Source organism: Pseudonaja textilis, chromosome 4, assembly GCF_049901715.1.
Source record: "Pseudonaja textilis isolate UNSWEBS1 chromosome 4, rPseTex1.2, whole genome shotgun sequence".
NCBI lineage: Eukaryota > Metazoa > Chordata > Lepidosauria > Squamata > Elapidae > Pseudonaja > Pseudonaja textilis.
In genome coordinates, this window is record NC_141993.1 from 35,578,403 (window position 1) to 35,598,466 (window position 20,064).

Sequence of the window (20,064 nt, forward strand, 5' to 3'; positions counted from 1 at the left end):
TGCTTCTTATCCATTCGAAGAACTGAAGAAGCTTCTTGGATGAGAAGCAAAACGGCCTCAAAGAAAAAAACAGGAATTCCAGTTGCCTCTTGTAAAAGTACCTTTGGAAAAATCAGAGACATTTGTTAAGTGATTTTTGCCACATTTTACGACCTTTCTTGCTACAGTTGTTAAGTGAATCACTGCAGTTGATAAATTAATAACCTGGTTGTTAAGTAAATCTGGCTTTTCCCTTGACTTTGCTTGTCAAAAGGTTGGAAAAGGTGTTGACCTTGGGACACAGCAGTGGTCATAAGTATGAACCAGTTGTCAAGCATCTGAATTTTGATCAAATGATCATGGGAATGCTACAAAGGTCATAAATGTGAAAAATGTGTTGATAGTGCTGTTGTAACTTTGAACAGTCACTAAATGAACTGTTCTAAGTCAAGGACTACTTGTACTTATTTGTTCATTCTCTTCCATCTTCCTCCTTAGGTTTACAGTTAAACTTACGTCTTTTCCAATCTCTAAGTCCAGTTTTATCCCATATTTGTCATACAAATGTTAGCAATCGAACTGTCTGTCTCTTGTAACTTTAAACCAACCAGGCATATTTCATCTCACCTGGTACTTTTTTATTTCACACCTAATCTATTGCATGCCATATTTAACTTATTAATGGAGTAAATTTCTGACTGCATTTTCTTTTTGAAAATGTAAATTCTCAAAATGGCTTCTTTTGTATCTTCTTTTAAATCTCTTTTGTGATTACTCTTCTTTGGGTATATTTTCCTGCATTTCTATGATTATCTGAATAAGATTTTCCTTTCTTGTTACATAGATTTTAAATTAATATGCTATGTCCTCCAGGTCAAAACAGGTTGGCACACTTACTGTCTTTATTTTTCCAAGTTACCATAACTTTGACACCAATAATTTCACATACCATGCCTGAAGTAATTAATCAACTGAATTGAATTTGTTCTGTTTCCTATTTTATAGCCACACTGTTCCTGATGTTGTACATCTGATCATGTTGATGCGCAGAGTTTGCATTTACATAGCTTGAGGCAGTACTTATTCTGTAATTCCCATTGCCATGTTCTCCTTTTCTCCCACTTTTGCATTCCAATCATGCGCTCCTAGTACCAAATCCTTTATTATTGTTGCATTTAGCATAGCTTGTAATCTGGCACAGAATTTAGCCAAATTCTGCATACTCAAGCAGTTTGAAAAATTATCCACATCTTTTATTGAAAATATGTGCAGGATCTCAAATAGCAATGCCCTATATTGTTGAATACTGTCCCAGTTTCAAATAGCTTTCACAACAACATTGCAGGTAAAACAAAGGATTGGAAAATGGACTAATTTCACCTATACAAGTCTCATATTATTTAACCTAGTTTGAAAATAAAATAGCATTAATTAAAAAGTGTACATTATTTAACATTAACTGACATACTGCATTCTGATCAGACCATTTTTCATTAAATAGTTTATTATTCATATTTGAATATAGGTATGAAAAATGTTTATTTAGTTAACATGTTTTATGTAATATTATTACATTGAATTTATAGTAGATCCTGAGGGTAAAATATTAATACTGGGAACATTTAGTACTTTAGAAAACAGTACAACTCCAGTAGTCTACTATATTACTTAAGCACCCTCTGTACAGCAATGTGTAGCAATAATAATACAGACTCAAATTTTAATTGCACTGATAGTTCTGATTTGACATGCCAGACATAAAGAAATGGATTTGCATTCCTTGTGTAAGACAGTTGTGGAACTGTTGCAATAACCATATATGTGAAATCTAGAGTAGGACATCAGTTAGGATAAATTAGGAATCTTATGTTCTTCTTGGCATTACTGAGAAGAAAAAAACATAAAGGTTCTCCTGAATAGATAATGCTGATATTGGAACAAAGGCTGTTAATGAAGCTGTTAAATCTCCATATATTCTATCCTTCTTCACAAACCATCTAAGCTACTAATTACCACTTCATCTTGGGGAGGTCAGTTCATCATTAAATGTTGAATATAGTAATACTTGTATACATTGACCTGATTCACATTCAAGAAGAAAGATGGAAAATTCTGCTGTGAGATATATTGAATTAGTTAGTTTATTGAATTAGGAAAGTTTATTGCTAGAATAAAGAGGATATTAGCACAGCATCAACTAAGCTGTGTTTCATATATAGTACTAGAGTAACTAAAATATGAATGAATATATACTGTATGAATATATACATTCATTCATATTTTAGTTAATAGACTATAGTTGACAAACTCTTTCATTAAATATTTGTTCATGAAACAGACACATAAACAATATTTCTCTTTCTATTCCCGGCTTTTTGATATAGTTCTAATATTAGAAAGCTCGAGATTCAGAGGAATCTTGATAGACTTGAATACTAGGTCCTATCTAACAAAATGAAATTTAATGATTAGAAAAGTAAAGTTCTACATTTAGGCAAGAAAAAAACAAATGCACAGGCATAGAATAGATGGTACCTGACTCAATGGTATCAGTAACTGTGACAGGGATCTTGGAATCCTAGGGACAATCACTTAAATATGAACTATCAATGTGCTGCAGCTGCCAAAAAAACAACACAGTCCTAAGCTGCATTAATAGAGGGATAGAATCAGGATCACACAAAGTGTTAATATTACTTTATAATGCTTTGAGAATTTTAGAAGACCACACTTGGAATATTGCATCCAGTTTTGGTTGCCACAATACAAAAAAGATGTTGAGACTGTAGAAAGAGTGCAGAGAAAAGCAACAAGGATGATTAGGGGACTGGAGGCTAAAACATATGAACAATGGTTGCAGGAATTGGGTATGTCTAGTTTAATGAAAAAGACTAGGTGATATGATAGCAATGTTCCAATATTTGAGGGGCTGCCATAAAGAAGAGGGGAGCCAACCTAGTCTCCGAAGTACCTGAAGGCAGGACAAGAAGCAATGAATGGAAACTAATCAAGTAGAGAAGCAACCTAGAACTAAGGAGAAATTTCTTTACAGTTAGAACAATTAATTAGTGGAATGACCTGCCTCCAGAAGTTGTGGGTGCTCCAATACTTGTTTGAAATGGGGTAGGGTTTCCTATTTGAGCAGGGGCTTGTACTAGAAGACTTTCAAGGTCCCTTCCATTCATTCTGTTTTTCTAGAGGTTATGTTGGGAGTTTAGTGGTATAAATAGTCCAATAAATCTTCTGCCGGTAAAATCTCCGACCTTTTGCTCTTTCTCATGCTATGATTATATTTTGCATGTGGTTACCTGCCAAACCACACTTTTGCCTTTTCTTTAAAAAAAATGCTGCCACTTTTTATTGAAAGTTCATGGACTCTTCCTTTGTTGTTTATGTTTAGAAAGTTATTGCTACTTCCCACCTCAGCAGGGGATGGTTGTGGAATAGCCTGTTACTTTATTTTTCAGTATGGTTCTTGGTTTAATTTAAGCATGATTGAATGGAATGCGAAGAGACAATTTCTTAGCTGAAACATGTATTAATTTATGTTAGCGGTAGAGATGAATGGAGCTGATCAATTGCAATGAATATTGTAAACCTTAAATTGGGTTAAATTGTAAACCCCTGTCTTGATATGTATAAACAGTTATACTTCTGGATAATTAAGTATGTATGGCACACCAAATTAAAATTCATTAACTGAATGAAAACATTCAAGAAGAAAGAAAATTTATTTTATTTTAATTTGGAATGGTGCATGATATGGTCTCACCTACTTTCAGCCCCCTAGAATAGTAGTCCAAACTCTTGTCTACAAAAAGGTCACAATGTTCTCTTGGATATCATTAAGTAACATATGAAAAACTGTTACACAGGGACCAAAAAAAGTACTTACTATAATCGTTAAATAATTTAGTACTTACTACAAACATTAAAACTTAATTTACTATCTTTCCTTAAGGACAGAATAGAAACCTATTTAATATTTTGCATTTCTTAGGACTTAATTTCCTCCTGGCTGGATGCCAGGTCCCCTCTCCCCCTTTCAACATTAGGCTTCTCACCTGAATTTTGGAAATACATACTTTTACAAAAAAATAATTGATTTTTTCCCCCTCTCCAGCATATGAAATAAGGTAGTCAGTACTGTCTAATGAAATTCAAGTCACAAATGGAAATAACTTGGCAGACTTCAAGCTTCTATTAGAATTGCAAGATCTTTTTCATCAACCCTTTTAACCTTTTTCATGGATTTAAGGATATATTCTTTCTCTGTTTAAATTGTTTTCTGCAGATACTGCAGCTGTTGTCCAAAATTTCATGCATCAGTTGGATCCATATCCAAACAAGTATCCAACTGTTGACACTATTTATAATCACTGCATTGCTTGCATTCCAGGGGGCAAATCATTCTTAATTGTTTTTTAGATAGTGCAGTATCACCTAGTGAGTTTTATTACATTTCCCCATTTTATTCCCACTTGAAAATACAAATATCTCTGCTTTTGGAAAGATGTGAATGGGCTGGACTTGGAAGTCATATTCTATATTCTATAATGTTATTATGACATTTTGTTGAATAAATGAGATTTAATGTCCTATAAGGCTTTTCCTACTCCAGCAATGGCATTTCAAGCAATTGTTTCACTAATAGCTTTAAAATAAAATTCCAAGTCTTGTTTCAATCATTTTTCTTCATAGCATGAAGCATAGAAGACTTCTCCTATTTCTGGGGTAGGAAAAGAGTAAGAAACATTAAGCAAAATAAATTACAAGCATAAGTCAAGAGTAACATATATAAATCTAGTTTTATCCAACACAATTCGCTTTACTTCTATCTTTGCACACTATCCTTGCTTTCATAGCCTCTCTTCTGGGATTCCCACGTTGCCTTTTGTTTGCTGAACTCCTTACCACTTCGTTTTTGAGAATCTTAAAATCACTTCTGTATACTTCTTTTGCATTGGTTCAAATCTGTCTTCAATCTCAATCAGCTCTCATTCATTTTTAACTTATATCTTTTAGTTTTATAATGCACACTTCTGAAGTAATTTATTCCCTTTATATTCAACTTACTTCTGTGCTTTTACTGATTAACCCACACCATAAAGAGCAGATTCTTCTATGTAGCTGTTTTTCTTTTGGCAACGACGGACCACATACAGTCCATTATCTTTACATTTCACCCCTTAATATCACCAGTTTCATATTTAGCTTTCCTAACAAATAAAGAAGATACAGTCTTTAGATCTGGATGGTATTGATGTATTATAGATTTTTATACCTTAGTTCAAATGCTGTTAACCTAAGAGCATATTCAGAAATGCAATATATAGATATTTATCAATAATAAGGTCACATTGATAAAATTAATGGTGACAACTTGCAGTTATTGTTTCAAACATTTAATTTGAAATTATATTAAGATTCAGTGAAATGTGTAAACATAATGCCTCCCCTCAGTCTACGATTTCCTAGGCCAGGCACTGCAGCAGAGTTATTTATATAGATTGGTGTGGTGGTGAAGATGCTCACCTCCTGCTCAGAAGGTTGAGACTTCGGTCCTAGGCAGTGGCAGATGATTCATTATTTGGGAACAAAGAGAAAATATCTGCTGCAAACTTCACATTGGCATCAGGAAGGGTATCTGGCCAGTACATGCTCAGCTCCATTCAGTTGCCCCAACTCTACCCTGAATAAAGGGATTAAAGAGTTGTAAAAAGAAAAAAAAATAGTGTGAGTTTTCCAAGCTTCCTGAAGTAAGAATGGGCGTTGGTAGAAGTTTCCCTGAACGCCCTTTCTGTCTATGCTGCGAGAGAGCCCAGGATGGGTTGACTCCTTCCTATGACATCATTTAGCTGAGTCTGTACTAAGATATAAAAGCCAGCCCCCGGAAGAGACCCCAGCTTTGGCGAAGATACTTGACAGACTGAAAGGTGTCTCTGAAAGCACAAATGAATACAGAAATATGACTTACCCTCTCTGGATGAATCAAGGGAGGGGCTGGGCTCTCTCGCAGCATAGATAGAAAGGGCGATCAGGAAAACTTCTACCAATGCCCATTCTCCTCCATGCTGCATTGAGAGCCCAGGATGGGACATACCAACACTTGCATGTCCACGGGTGGGTCCTCGTCTGCCTCATCACACTGATAGTTGAACCACTTGTCTGCTGAAGGCTGCAGTTGCCGAGGCAAAGACACCCAGATGGTAGTATCTGATGAAAGGAGATGGAGATGTCCACGTGGCTGCACGACAGATCTCCTCCAAGGGTGCTTGGGTCACCCAGGCAGCTGAAGTGGCCGCGTTTCTGGTAGAGTGCACTGTCAGACCTCGAGGAACCGGAAGGGCCACAGCTTTGTAGGCCTGCTCAATGCAAGATCTGACCCACCTGCTAATAGTAGGAGAAGAGGCCTTGTGCCCCTAGTGAGAAGGGAAAAGGAAACAAAATGGCTTCAGACTTCCTGAAGGAGGAAGTGCGCTTATTGTATATTCTAAGAGCCCTACCTACGTCTAGTGAGTGCCACTGCTGCTCTATGTCATGGTGCGGGAGGGGGCAGAAGCCAGGCAACATAATGTCCTGGGACCTGTGAAACAGGTGTTAACCCTTGGAATAAATGAGGGGTCCGGACTGAGGACAACCCTATCCTCATGAAAGGAACAAAGGTCCTGTCTGATGGAAAGAGCAGCGAGCTCGGATATCCGCCTGGCTGAAGTGATGGAAACAAGGAATACTACCTTCAGAGTCAGGAAACAGAGAGACAATGTTCTGAGGGGTTCAAAAGGGGGCTTTGTAAGGGCATAAAGGACCACATGAAGATCCCAGGAAAGATACCTGTGAACCACCGGAGGGTGCAGGCTGGAAGCCCCTTTTGAAAACCTGACTGAAGGGTGATGGGATAAGGAAGGAAGCAAACCCCATGAAAGAACTGAGGAGAGGGCCTCAACCTGCCTGTGTAAGGTGTTGGGGGCCAAACTTTTCTCCAGATCATGCTGAAAGAATCTAAGAACCTCTGCCAACTGGGCTAAAGTGGGAGAGAGAGAGACCCTCCCTAAGGCACCATCGGGAAGGGCCTTCCAGGTGGCATCATAGATGTGCCTTGTGGGAGGTTTGTGAGATGCCAGGATAGTGATGATGACCCTTTCAACCACCCCTAGCCGCCGCCGCTCAAGTGCCACAGGGTCAGCTTGAGCCACTGGGGCTCCAGGTGGAGCAGAATCCCCTGTTGAAGGGAGATTAGATGGGCTGGGATCCTCCAAGGAGAAGCCACTGACAGGTTGACCAGGTCCGCAAACCAGGGCATCCTTGGGTGCCAGGAGGAGGAGCTCCACTCATTCCTCCAACATCTTCCGAATTACTGCCGGAATGATGGGAGCAGGGGAAAGGCATAGAGGAGACTTTTGGGCCATCTGCACCGAAGGGCATTGGTCCCCTCCGCTCCCTGGCAAGGAAATCTGGTGAAGAATTTGGTGACCTGGGCAATTTGAGGAGTAGAGAAGATCCACCTCCAGTGTTCCAAATCTGAGGGAAAGGTCCCTGAATAGAGAAGGAGGAATAGACCATTCTGCCTGGTCGACTAGGCTCCTGCTGAGCCAGTCTGCCTGGGAGTTGTTGATCCTGGAGAAGTGGTCCGCCAAGATCAACAACAGGAGTTGCTCTGCCCACAACCCCAACCATAGAGCCTCTCCCATGAGGGCTCTGGACCTCATTCCCCCCCCCCCTTGGTTGACATGAGCCATGGCGGCCATGTTGTCCATAAGGACTGGAACATGAGAGCTGGTCACTGAGTGCCTGAAATACTTGAGATCTAGAAAAATGGCTCTGAGCTCTAGCCAATTTATGGGAAGGGCCTGCTCTGACCTGGACCAAGGTCCTGAGCTATCTGGCCCTGCATATGGGAACCCCAATCCAGGAGGCTGGCATCAGTGGTTATCACTAGCCTGTCTGGGACCCTGAAAAGGAGTCCCTTCCAGATTAACAGGGAACACCACCAATTGAGAGATCTCCGGATTTGTGGCGGGAGCGGGACCTTGATGGATGAGTGGCTGGTTCCTGCTCATTGGTAGGGAAGCAGGAACCATTAAAGTGGACAGGAGTGGAAAAATCTGTGGCTCTGGAGATATGACAGGGTAATTTGCAGATCCCGATGGGCTGCATGGATCAAGGAGGACAGAATCAAAATGTTGTCCAAGTGGCATTGGATCCTCACTGGAACAGAAAGCAGAGATGCCATCAATGCTGCCAGAACCTTCGTGAAGACCCTTGAAGCCAATGAGAGGCCGAAGGGAAGTGCTCGATACTGGTAATGGATATTCTGATAACAGAAACGGAAAAAACTGGCGATAATGAGGCCAAATGGGGATGTGGAGGTAAGCCTCCATGAGATCAGTGGAAGAGAGGAGATCGCCCTCCCGAACGCTCTCTAAAATAGAATGCAGAGTCTGCATTTTAAATAGCCTGTATTTTACAAATTGGTTGAGAAATTTTAGATCCAGGATGGTTCGCTACCCCTCCTGAGGCTTTGGGAACGATGAAAGGTGAGAATAAAGCCCACGTCCCCATTGAGAGTGGGGAACAGGTTTGAATAGCTTGGATTTCAAAAAGGAGCTGAATGGCCTGATTCATGAGGTCTTGCCTTGAAATGTCCCAAGAGACAGGGCAGATATATAAAAAAATTTTTTTGGGAGGGGGTTGCATTAGGAAGTCCAATTGTAATCCTGATCTAATAGTGCTGAGCATGCAGGCATCTGCTGTTGAATCCTCCCATTTGGAGGCAAAGAAGGCTAGGCGACCTCCGATGGGTGGTGTTAAGTTTGGGCAATGAGAGGCTGAACCAGAGCATGAGTGCAACAAGTACTTTATTATAACAATAAAGGGCTGACCGTGCTTGCCATGCCTGGAACTGGCTCGCAGCAATCAGCAACTGGTTGGACCCCGCAGCCCGCTTTTATAGCTGGCTGCTGGGAAGAACCAACCAATGGGTGAAAGGGAAAGGTCGCCCACGCAAAAGGACTGGACCTGAGTGAGAACTCCTAGAGTCCTCAGGACATAACACCCCTTCCCCCAGATGCGAACATGCATAGTCCTTGAGGTAGACAGGGGCTTGTGTTGGCGCCCGGAACGGCGCAGCTCGGGAACATTGTCTGTCTGTTCAGGGTCAGTCTGTGACGGTAGAGCCGGCAGAGTGTCACCAACGCGCTCTCCGGCTCGGGCATCCCCGGGACTCGCAGGGTTGGTTACTGGGGACGAGCTCCCGTGGACTGGATCGGGCTGGTCAACTCTCTGGGCGCTGTTGTCCGAGTTCGGGCTGTCGGGAACGACTGTAGGTGCGAACTGGTCGTTGGGCACGATGTGGCTGTGAGGCGGATGAGGAGGTTCCCCTTCGTCTGGTGACTCTGGATCCCTGCTGGCAAGGGTGCTGAGGCGCCTCCGCAGTTGGTCTATGTGCCTCCTCCAGACGCGGCCATCCTCCAGCCTGACCCTATACGACCTCGGCCCGGTGATGGCTATGACCTCGCCCGGAATCCATAGTGGGTCCCCAGCGAAGTTCCTCGCGAATACTGGCTCCTGTAAAATAAAATGTCTAACCCCCGATGAGGAAGCAAGGGGAGAGTCAGGGCAGTATTGTGGGTGAAGTCTGTCCAATACAGTCCTCAGGCGCCGGCCCATCAGGAGCTCCGCTAGGGACTTATTGGTGACTGAACAAGGGGTTGAGTGCTGGCTCATCAGGAACCGCGAGAGTTTGTGGTGCCAGTCATCCCTGCTGAACCTGGCGAGGGCTTCTTTAGTGGTCCTGACGGCTCTTTCAGCCAACCCATTACTGGCAGGATGAAATGGGGCTGTGAAAATGTGGCGGATACCCAGGTTGGCAACGAAACGGCTGAACTCGGTCGATGCGAACTGTGGGCCATTGTCGGAGACAATGGAGTCGGGTAGTCCGTGCGTTACGAACAGGCGTTAACACATTGGTGATTGCTAGTGTGGTGGTCGTGGATAGCTGCGCTACGTCAATCCATTTGGAATAGGCGTCCACGACCACTAGGAACATCTTCCCATGCAAGGGGCCGGCCAGATCGATATGAATTCTAGACCAAGGGGTGCTGGCGCTCTCCCATCTGGTAGGGGTGGCAATGGGGGGAGCAGGACGGGATTCTTGACAGATGTTGCAGGAACTTACCCAATTGACAATGTCCTCGTCGAGACCCGGCCACCACACATAGCTGCGTGCTAATGCCTTCATTCTCACGATGCCAGGGTGTCCCTCGTGCAACACCTCCAGGACTCTGGTACGCAGCGAGGTCGGGATGACCACTCGAGTGCCCCATAGTAGACAACCCTGCAAACTGGACAGCTCCTGCATGCGAGTCTTAAAGGGTGTGAATTTGTTTTCAACGTTGCCACCCGGCCACCCCCTCCTCACCCAGTTGAGCACCTGGGCGAGCGTTTGGTCTGCCTTGGTTTTAGCAGCAATGTCAAGGGCAGTGATGGGCAGGTCCAACTGGGTGATCTCGAAAATAGCGTTGACAGGAGCGGGGTCTTCAGCCGGAGCGGGTAAGGGACAGCGACTGAGAGCGTCGGCGTGGGACAGTGTTTTGCCCGGGCGGTGTATAAGTTTGTAGGAGTAGGCTGCTAGGAAGAGTGTCCACCTTGTCATCCTAGGGGAAAGGACCTGAGGGGTCTGTTTGTCCCCGGCCAGTAGGCCCAGGAGGGGCTTGTGGTCCGTAACCAGTTTGAAAAAATGGCCAAAAAGAAATTCGTGAAATTTTTTCACGGCCGCAACAGCTGCTAGGGCTTCCTTGTCGATCTGGCTGTAATTGCGCTCCGTGGCAGAGAGCGTCCTTGAGAAAAAGGCGATGAGAGCCTCGGCGCCATTGGGAAGTCTGTGACTAAGGACCGCCCCAATTCCAAAAGGGGATGCGTCTGCTGCCAGTACTAAAGGAAGGTTAGGGTCGAATTGGATAAGCACCGCCTCCGACGTGAGTAGTGATTTGACGGCGTTAAACACCTGGTCTTCTTTGTGCCCCCAGTGCCAAGGTGACTTTTTATCCAGTAATCTGTGTAGGGGTTCGGCTACTGAGGCTTTATGGGGCAAGAAGGATGCGTAAAAGTTCAGCAGCCCCAAGAAAGCTTGTAGCTCAGTTTTGGAGGTTGGAGTGGGTGCCTCGTGGATTGCCCTAACCTTGGACTCCAGGGGGTGAATGCCAGAGGCGTCAATTTTATAACCCAGAAAGTCCACCTGTCTAGTGGCAATGGCACATTTTTCTTTTTTCAACTTGAGGCCATGCTGTCTGAACTGCTCTAACACTGCTCGCACTCTCTGGAAGAGTTGGGGTCTGTCCCTGGCCGAGACTAAGATGTCGTCGAAGTAGGGTACTACACCAGGGAGGCCCTGTAAAATCCGCTCCATGAGGGATTGAAAAATACCTGGGGCAACACTAACGCCAAATTGGAGACGCTTGCATCGGAAGGCACCCCTGTGAGTGACGATGGTCTGGAGTTCCGCTGTTTGGTTATCAACAGGGAACTGCTGATATGCTTGAGACATGTCCAATTTAGCAAAAATGCTGCCTGGCTCGAATGTGTGCAATAAATGCTGAATGACGGGCACAGGGTAAGCGCTAACTTGTAAATATTTATTGATTGTTGTCTTGTAGTCCGAGCAAATTCTCAGGCTACCGTCTTTTTTGAGGGGTGTGACAATGGGCGTCTCCCACTTGGCGAAATCTGTTGGCTCAATGACCCCTTGTTTTAATAGTTTATCCAATTCAGCGTCTAGTTTTGGCCGAATAGCAAATGGGACTCTACGCGGTTTTAGTCTGATTGGGACTGCCTGGGGGTCAACTGAGAATGAGATGGGGGTTCCATTATAACACCCCAGCTCCTCGCTGAACACATCTGCGTAATCAGCGAATAAGGAGTCAGTGTCTAAGGTTGAGACAGCATGGACTCCTGTTAGCCCTAGGCCGAGGTGGGGAAACCAATCGAGCCCCAATAAGGTGGGTAGATTGCCGTTAACTACCACTAGAGGTAGGTGACCTTTAAAAGTTCTAAAACTGACAAGGAACTTGCCTCTGCCGATCACAGGAATGGTCTTCCCTGGTAGTCCTTCAGGCCAAACTGGCATCTTTGAAGCTGGCTAGTAGATAGGCTGGGGTGGAGTCTCTTGAGGGTGTTCCACGAAATTATTGAGAGCGCTGACCCTGTGTCAACCTCCATGTGGCACGGTTTACCTTCTAGGGAAACGGAGAGAGAAATTTTACTAACAGTGTGGCAAGTGCGCTTGGCAAGGCGGTGCGTGCGACAGTTTAATACTTGCCTCTGCGGTCCCGAGTGCGAGGAGGGTGTCTTTGTGCTGCGCTTTGGGGGCTTGGCAGACTCTCGCGATGTGCCCCCTTTTATGGCAGTTGTTGCAGGTGGCTCCTTTAAACTTGCAGGTGGCCTTTGATGCGATCCCCACAGGCTAGGCACAGGGTGATGTGCTTGGGTGGACCGGTGTTTTCTTTTTTGGCCCCTACCTGCGGCCGTCTATCGTTGGAGAGGCGGTGGACGTCGTTTTCATCGCTGAGGGTTTCCTCTGCTACCACCTCCTCGGAGTGGACTGGGAGTGATGTCAGCTTGGCACTTGGGCCCTGTATTTCGGTGGCTGAGTTCGTTGCCAGCTCGGCCGCCAAGGCCTCCTCGACTGCTTGTGCGAGGTTGAGGTCTTTTTTTGCGAGAAGGCGCCTCTGTAGGTGGAGGTCCTTGACCCCGCAGACTAATTGATCGAGGAGCATGTCCTCCAGGTAGGTTCCAAACCCGCAATGCAGTGCTGCTGTTCTGAGAGCGGCCATATATTGATTGATGGTCTCTTTACTCGATTGCTTCCTCATACGGAAAGTGAACCTCCTGGCGATCTGTGAGGGCCTGGGAGCATAGTGGTTAGTGAGGATCTCAAGCAACTCGGACCACGGAACGTTTTTCAACTCCCTTGGAGCTATGAGCGCTGCGGCAGTATCGTAAACGGTGGCTCCGCAGTAGATTAGGAAATAGGATTTTTTCCGATGCTCTCCCGCATCCGCCAGGCCGATCGCATCGATGTAATGATTGAAGCGGTTCTTATACGATTCCCACTTCTCTTCGTCTGGTTTGAACGCCGGGAATACTGGATTGGAACTCATGGTGCTGGGACCGGCTGAGCTACCTGTGGAAAAATCTCTCTGGGACAACGGGCAAGGTTTTAGTGCTCGTGGTATGCAAGTGATTTCAGCTCTGGAGAGGCTTTTCGCTATCCTTTCTCTCTCTCTGGGTTAACCACGTTGGCTGTTAGCCGTTGGTGGTGTCTAGATTCGCGCCAGTGTGGGCGTCAGTGACTTCGCTACAGCGCTGTGCTGTGTCTCTCTTAGGTTTGGAATTCAAATGACAACCGTTTGAATTTCGCGCCTGATACCGAGCGGCTGCGGCTCGCAGCGCTTCACTTTCCCTGTAGCTGGGCTAACAAGCGGCTACAGACGCTTCTAACTTTTGAACCTGACCGCTTTCTCTGGCTGCAGATCAGCATTCGCTTCTCTTCGCTTGCTGACCGCTTTCTCTGTCGGCGGATCAGCGTTTGCTCTTTTTGCGTGCTGACCGCTCTCTCTGGCTGCGGATCAGCGTTGCTCTTAATGCCGGCCGATCGCTCTCTCTCTGGCTGCGGATCGGCGGCTAGTGACTCAGCGGTTGCATGGTGCTACTGGTAGCCATCCCACCCTCGTCGCCAGTGTTAAGTTTGGGCAATGAGAGGCTGAACCAGAGCATGAGTGCAACAAGTACTTTATTATAACAATAAAGGGCTGACCGTGCTTGCCACGCCTGGAACTGGCTCGCAGCAATCAGCAACTGGTTGGACCCCGCAGCCCGCTTTTATAGCTGGCTGCTGGGAAGAACCAACCAATGGGTGAAAGGGAAAGGTCGCCCACGCAAAGGGACTGGACCTGAGTGAGAACTCCTAGAGTCCTCAGGACATAACAGGTGGGGAGAACGAGGGATTACTTAGAGCGACGGCAGGAGCGATCCCCACCCTCCCAAAAGAGCTATTTACCAGTATAAGGAGCTGGGCAATAGTCGGCTCTCTTCCCAGAGGAAGAGAGAATTTTACGTTTATCTCTGGTTTTGATGAGATAAGGTTCCAGAGCATTACCAAAAAGCTTATCACCTGCGAATGGAACTGAAACCAGCTTCCATTTACGGCATGACTCCGCCTGCCAATTTCTGAGCCATAACAGTCTTCTTGCTGCTACTGAAGATGCCATGGCCCTAGATACAAATTTGGCGGAATTGAGACTGGGATCTGTAGTGAATTCCGCCGCTGCAATAATCTTATTAAGGCCTTGGTGAGACCGAAGGTCAGATGTAGGCAATCTAATCTGGAGTTGGTGCAGCCACTATATGGATGCCCACATGAGAGTGCCAGAAAATGGGAACGAGGCCAGAACCGGAATGTCAACAGAAAGCACTGCCAGGGAATTGTCCAGGGCTGTGCTGATGTTGTAGAAATGCTTATCCAGAGAAGATGGGTGAGGACCTGCCGAAGGGGAAGCGCACTGTTCCTTGACCATGTCCAGGAACAAAGTGGGAGAAGGAAAAACCCCTCCATGCACTACAGGCTTGGAGAAGAATGCATCTCCCTGGCTAGAGGGAATTCCTTGTGGCTCGGGAGCCACTTCCTCTGGTGACAGCTTGGCAGTGACCAAGGCCATGCTGAGTAATGGCCTGAAGAGAGAAGGATTGAAGACCAATGCAGAGGATGTCTGCTCTGGGCGAGAGTCCTCCTCCTCTGAAAGATTTTGGTCAAAGGTCTCGCCTTCTTCACATTCTGAACGAGAGGAGTAACTGTGTTCAGGTGGTGAAGCCCTTCCCTCCCCAACAACCTCCTCCCATTCTGGTAGAGAAGAATGGACCCTGAGGTCCTGGGGCCTGTGTAAATCAGGCTGATGAGGCAACTTATAGTTTGAGAAGGGTGAAGGGCCTGAACCCTTTCTGGAGGTTGAAGGATTTGCTTGAAGCCTTCAGCCAATCCCTGCCTAATGGCCAAAGAGACAACATCTTGGATATCCCCTGGTCTATGCTCAAAGGTAGGGGCAGAAGGCCGAAGGCCCGCTGCTGAGGGAGTGAAGGTGGCTTTAGGCCTAGATTGAGGAGAGGTTCGAGGTCTGGAGGGAGGGGGAGGAGCATAGGGCCCAGAAGCCTGTTGAAAATAAGGCCCAGATCTGCTTAGATCCTGAGGATCATTGTACTACAAAAGCCTCAGGAGACAGGCTCATAGATAACTTCTCCTCCCCTGGGAGGGCTTGGCTGGGGCCCACAGGTATCACCTGAAACATGCTGTAGTTGCACTCCCTTCTGTTGAATAGTTCTGTTGAACTGCCTCTCTAGGGCTGCATGTCTGAGCTTTTCTGCCCTCAACTTAGGCTGAGTTGCCTTCTTAGGGCCTAGAGCCTGAGCTCTGATTTTAGCAGCCACCTCGCTCTGGACTGATTGGGTGTGTTGCCTACAACTTTTTCTCTTATTGGCTTAAGAGACTGTTCCACGGTGGGGGCGGGGGGGGACTCTGCCTGACCCTTATCTTGCTCCATTTGAAAAATAAAGGCTTTTACGATGGAAAGAAACTGTTTGTAAATTTTTTGTATTAAGCCCCTTAGGGTATAAATTGGTCCCCGGGCTTACAAAATGGTCGCTCACCTCATGGTGGAAGGCTTCAAACCAAGATGGCTGCTGACTATGGGAAACAGGCTCCGAGATTGAAGAATTTCTCCTTAGGCTATAAAGAGCCCTGAGCAAAGGAAAGGCCAGGCTCTGGCCACACGATCAGCTGGCTGATGCTGGTATCAGTTTGCCAATCGCTTTTTATGATCGCTCAAACCGCAGGCATGGGGGAGGTCTACAGACGATGCCCAAGGTGTCTGAACAGCACTCTGGCAACGCTGCTCCCAACGCTGCAGGAGAGAGAGAGCCCTGCTCTCCTGGAAGAGCAACTGCCCAGATCCTGGGAGCTGCTGAAGCGAGGAAAAAAGATACTGAAGATCGCTGGTGAGTGCTATCTACAGAACCTCAGCTGGCTGAAGCTGTTATCGGTTTGCCGATGGTTTTTTACGACCGCTCAAACTGCAGGCATGGGGGAGGTCTACAGATGCTGCCCAACTTGACTGAACAGCACTCTGGCAATGCTTCTCCCAACCTTGCTTGAAACAAGGAAAAACGGCATTGAAGATTGCTGGTGAGTGTTATCTAACAGAAGCTTTCAGAGACACAGCTACTGACTGAAAGGAACTGAGTCAAAAGCTGGGGTCTCTTCCGGGGGCTGGCTTTTATATCTTAGTACAGACTCAGCTATGACATCAAAGGAAGGAGTCAACCCATCCTGGGCTCTCGATGCAGCATGGAGGAGAATATCCTGTGTTTAGAAATATATTCTATAAATGTAACTTCCTTAGGTATGGTGTCCACTCTACTATTCCAAGAGAGCAATTTGCCTGAGACTGAAAAGAAATGAGTCTTCTTGGTAGCAATTGTGGGGATATCTGACATTGTAGAGTTGGGAGGATTTGTTTGGGAGACATCATCCACTTCAGCAATCCTGAGAGTATATTTACTGGAGATGAAATTGGATACAAGAACACTATAGCTTCTATTGCCACAGGGTAAATCTTGATTATTTGTAGGTTCGTTGCTTAGTAGGATAATTCTTGGGCACAAAAAGAACTGGTAATATAGACTGGGAATGTAGTGTGATAAACAGTGTGAAGTGAAACTCAGTAGCCAGGATTGACCAGGGACAGTTATAGGCGAATCAAATACCTTCATATTTGCATTTTTATGTATCTGAAATCCTGAAGTCTGAAGTGACTAGCAAATGCTGAATTTGTAGGTGGTTTCTTGTACATTTTAAAAAGATGTTCTGTTGTGAGATATCTAGCTGGGAGAATAGGATTCCTCCTGGATTTTTATCACCCTCTTAAGCTATGTATTTCCAGTTTATGTCTGGGAAGACTCCCTATCCCAAAGGGTACCAAGGTGATCCTCTTTTGGAATCAATAATGCCTTCTTTAATTTGAAAGGGCGCTCATCACTTCTTCATTTAGTAAAAGAGTCAGTGATTTGTATTTGACTTGTTAAGTGCATAAGTAAAACATACCTTACGTTGTTGTTGCTGGTCAGCTGCATGGAGTTTGATAGAATGACTGTTTTTCTACATTCTTGGTGTTGTTACTCTTACAGAGTAGAGAGCTTAATTCATGGACTTGATGTGATGATGACATGTTGTTTAAAATGTCAGCATTTTGTTGTGCCTCAATTATTAATTGTAACTGAGCAACTCCAGTCATTTAATGTTTTTGATGAATTATCCCCAGCTGGAGAAATTAGTTGTAAAATAAAAAAAACTGACAATGTATATTGATAACGTATACTTATCAAAACTGATAAGGTGTAAATAAACAACTTGAAGGAGCTCCTTGTAACACTTGCTGTCTCATCACTGTTTTGGCTCCTCCCCCTTCTCCAAGCAAAATGTATTTTAAGACTGAAGATGCATATGGTAATGAAACATATGTTAACACATCAAGTTTCATAACTTACATCTGTTATCTTTTATATTTAAATGTATAAAAGTATTTTTCAAAGCCAATTATAAATCTTCTTTACATGCAATGCTTTCTGTTGTTTTTGCCAAAATTTTCTGTATGCATTTCTGTGCAGTCATAAGAGTTGTCAGAGTTGTGAGGTTTTTTTAAAAAAATTCTTCTAGTTTTACAAAGTATCTTTCAGTTGTTAAGAATGTAATCTGAACAAAGGCATAAAGAGATTTTACTGAAGCATGTAACTGCTCTTGATGTACAATCATGAAGACCCTTTGATAGTACCTTGTATTACCATTTTACCTATTAAAACTATTGAAAATTAATTGCCTACTAAATTAGCTGACATTTTGATTAATGTCTGGTAGATTATTCTGGATATTTCCTTCTGAATATTCACATTGTCTCTGTTTTCTTTTAGGTCATGTAACCACATTCCGAAGTGTTGTTACAAAGATGGAGCTCTCTAAAATTTCAGTCATCTTTCAGTGTACATTTTAAAGATTTTTTTCCAAACCTAAAAAATATTATTCTTTCTCACATAATGGACTGTGTTACTTTTTGATGAAATCCACGGACAATGAACTCATTTTCATTTTGGGGTCTTTTCCTGTGGTACAGTGAAATCCCATTCTCACTGTGTTCTTTGGGGAAAACCTAAAGTGGTTTTTTCCCAATCTTATCAACTTGCTCTCAACTTTGATCCAAATTATTCATAACAAAGTTCCATGTAGTATGCCTTGATTTTTCAAGATCTGTGAAGTATTTTCTTTATAAATATATATATATATATATATAAAAACAACAATCGCACAAGGATTTTTTAATTGCTTGTAGAAGATGACTTTTGTCTACTTGATTTTCCTCCCTGACTACTGTAAATGGATCCTTACTTCAATGCTTTAATGGTACTAATATGAGGCATTGCATTCATTGTTGCATCGCATTGTTATCAAATGACTTGCATAAACAGTGTTTCAAATGCCGAGGCCCGAGTCATAACATTCAAAAGTGTCATCTATGCAGAGGAGAAAATCAAGTTTTGTTTGTGGATAGCAAGCAGATGAACTTACTTGCAGTTTTGGAAGTGAGGACTGATCATAATAATAGCTGGGCTGGACTATTTTGTTTGAAGAAAGGGAAGATATGCAGCTTATTTTTTGGGTTATTAATAATGATGTTAGTGACCGCATCTTATATTCTGACCGGAACTAAAGATGGTCTTTTGCTTATGCAACCAACACTCCGTTATGGAGTTTTTACCAGCAATTCAAACTTAATGGACAATGGCAATTTCTGTGATAAGAAAGAACATTACCAAAAATCTAAAATGAATATTTCATATGCAAAGGATTATTCCAACATTAAAGTACTTATTGACACTATTGTTTCACACATTGAGTTTGTACCAAGATATCCTCCTCACTTGGAAGATCTGAAGAAACAAGAGGCACATGTAGGTATAAAAGTGGTCTATTTTATGTTGTAAAAATGTTTATTGCATTGGAATAGTAGTAGTACTTATATACCACTCCAGTATACTGTTTTACAGTATAAGCAGTTTATAGTGTCAGCATATTTTTCTCAACAATCTGGGTCCTCATTTTACCTACCTCAGAAGGATGAAAGGCTGAGTCAACCCTGAACTAGTCAGGATCGAACTGCTGGCAGTCGGCAGATTTAGCCTGTAATATTGCATTCTAACCATTATGCCAGCACAATTCTTAATAAGGAATTGCTATTTTGAATAAATATCCTAAAGTAGAGATTATATGGCTATATTTAATTTTATCATATTAAAACACATCTTTTCTTTATGTTTCACATGTTTCCTTATAATTTAATAGGCATAAAGGAGATAAATGGCTGCTACTTTTATAGACAGGTAGTCAAATAAGCAAATGCAGAGCTCTTGATTTAGAGAAGTCTCAAGGAAATTTTCGATGCTAGGAAATGTGGATAGTGTTTAGATGCACTGAGCATGTGGAAGCTGGTTAGAATTGCAATTGTGAAGCTCAACTTTCACCAAGTAAAGGAATTTTGGAAGATGAAGTACAACACCAGTTTGGGAAGACTTGCAAGATAAAATGGCTATCGTGCAAAATTAATCTTTTGTCTCTGGATATTCAAGATTACATCAACACTTTTAAACTTACAAGTTCAATCCTTGTAAGATATTAGTAATTATAAAACTTTTAACTTACACAAATGAACAAAATTCAAGCTGTGACAGGTATTAATAATAATAAAAATTAATTTTTATATGGAAGAGTGTATAGTTGCCTTATTCATGTTAGATAATTCTATTAATCCTTCCTGATTTTAAAATATTATTAAAATATATTTTTCTTTATATCCATCACTCTGTGTCCCTTGGTTCTGTGTTTCTGTAGTATAGGACAGCTAAGCATCAAACTAGCAGAATACACAAACAATTTAATTACCATAACAAGAAATATAGCCATAATACTTCAACAAAGCTTGTATTGTTTCT

General features: G+C 43.6%; 1 protein-coding gene across 2 annotated transcripts in view; it reads left to right on the top strand.

The window, feature by feature from the left end:
- Positions 1 to 20,064, top strand: part of CHST15 (carbohydrate sulfotransferase 15) — a 69,526-nt gene that overhangs the window by 35,575 nt on the left and 13,887 nt on the right. For both annotated transcript variants that reach the window (XM_087932566.1, XM_026704931.2), the window contains exon 2: positions 17,992 to 19,026. In XM_087932566.1, the coding sequence (XP_087788692.1) occupies positions 18,487 to 19,026 (540 nt within the window). In that variant the 5' untranslated portion in view covers positions 17,992 to 18,486. The remainder of the gene's footprint in view (positions 1 to 17,991; positions 19,027 to 20,064) is intronic.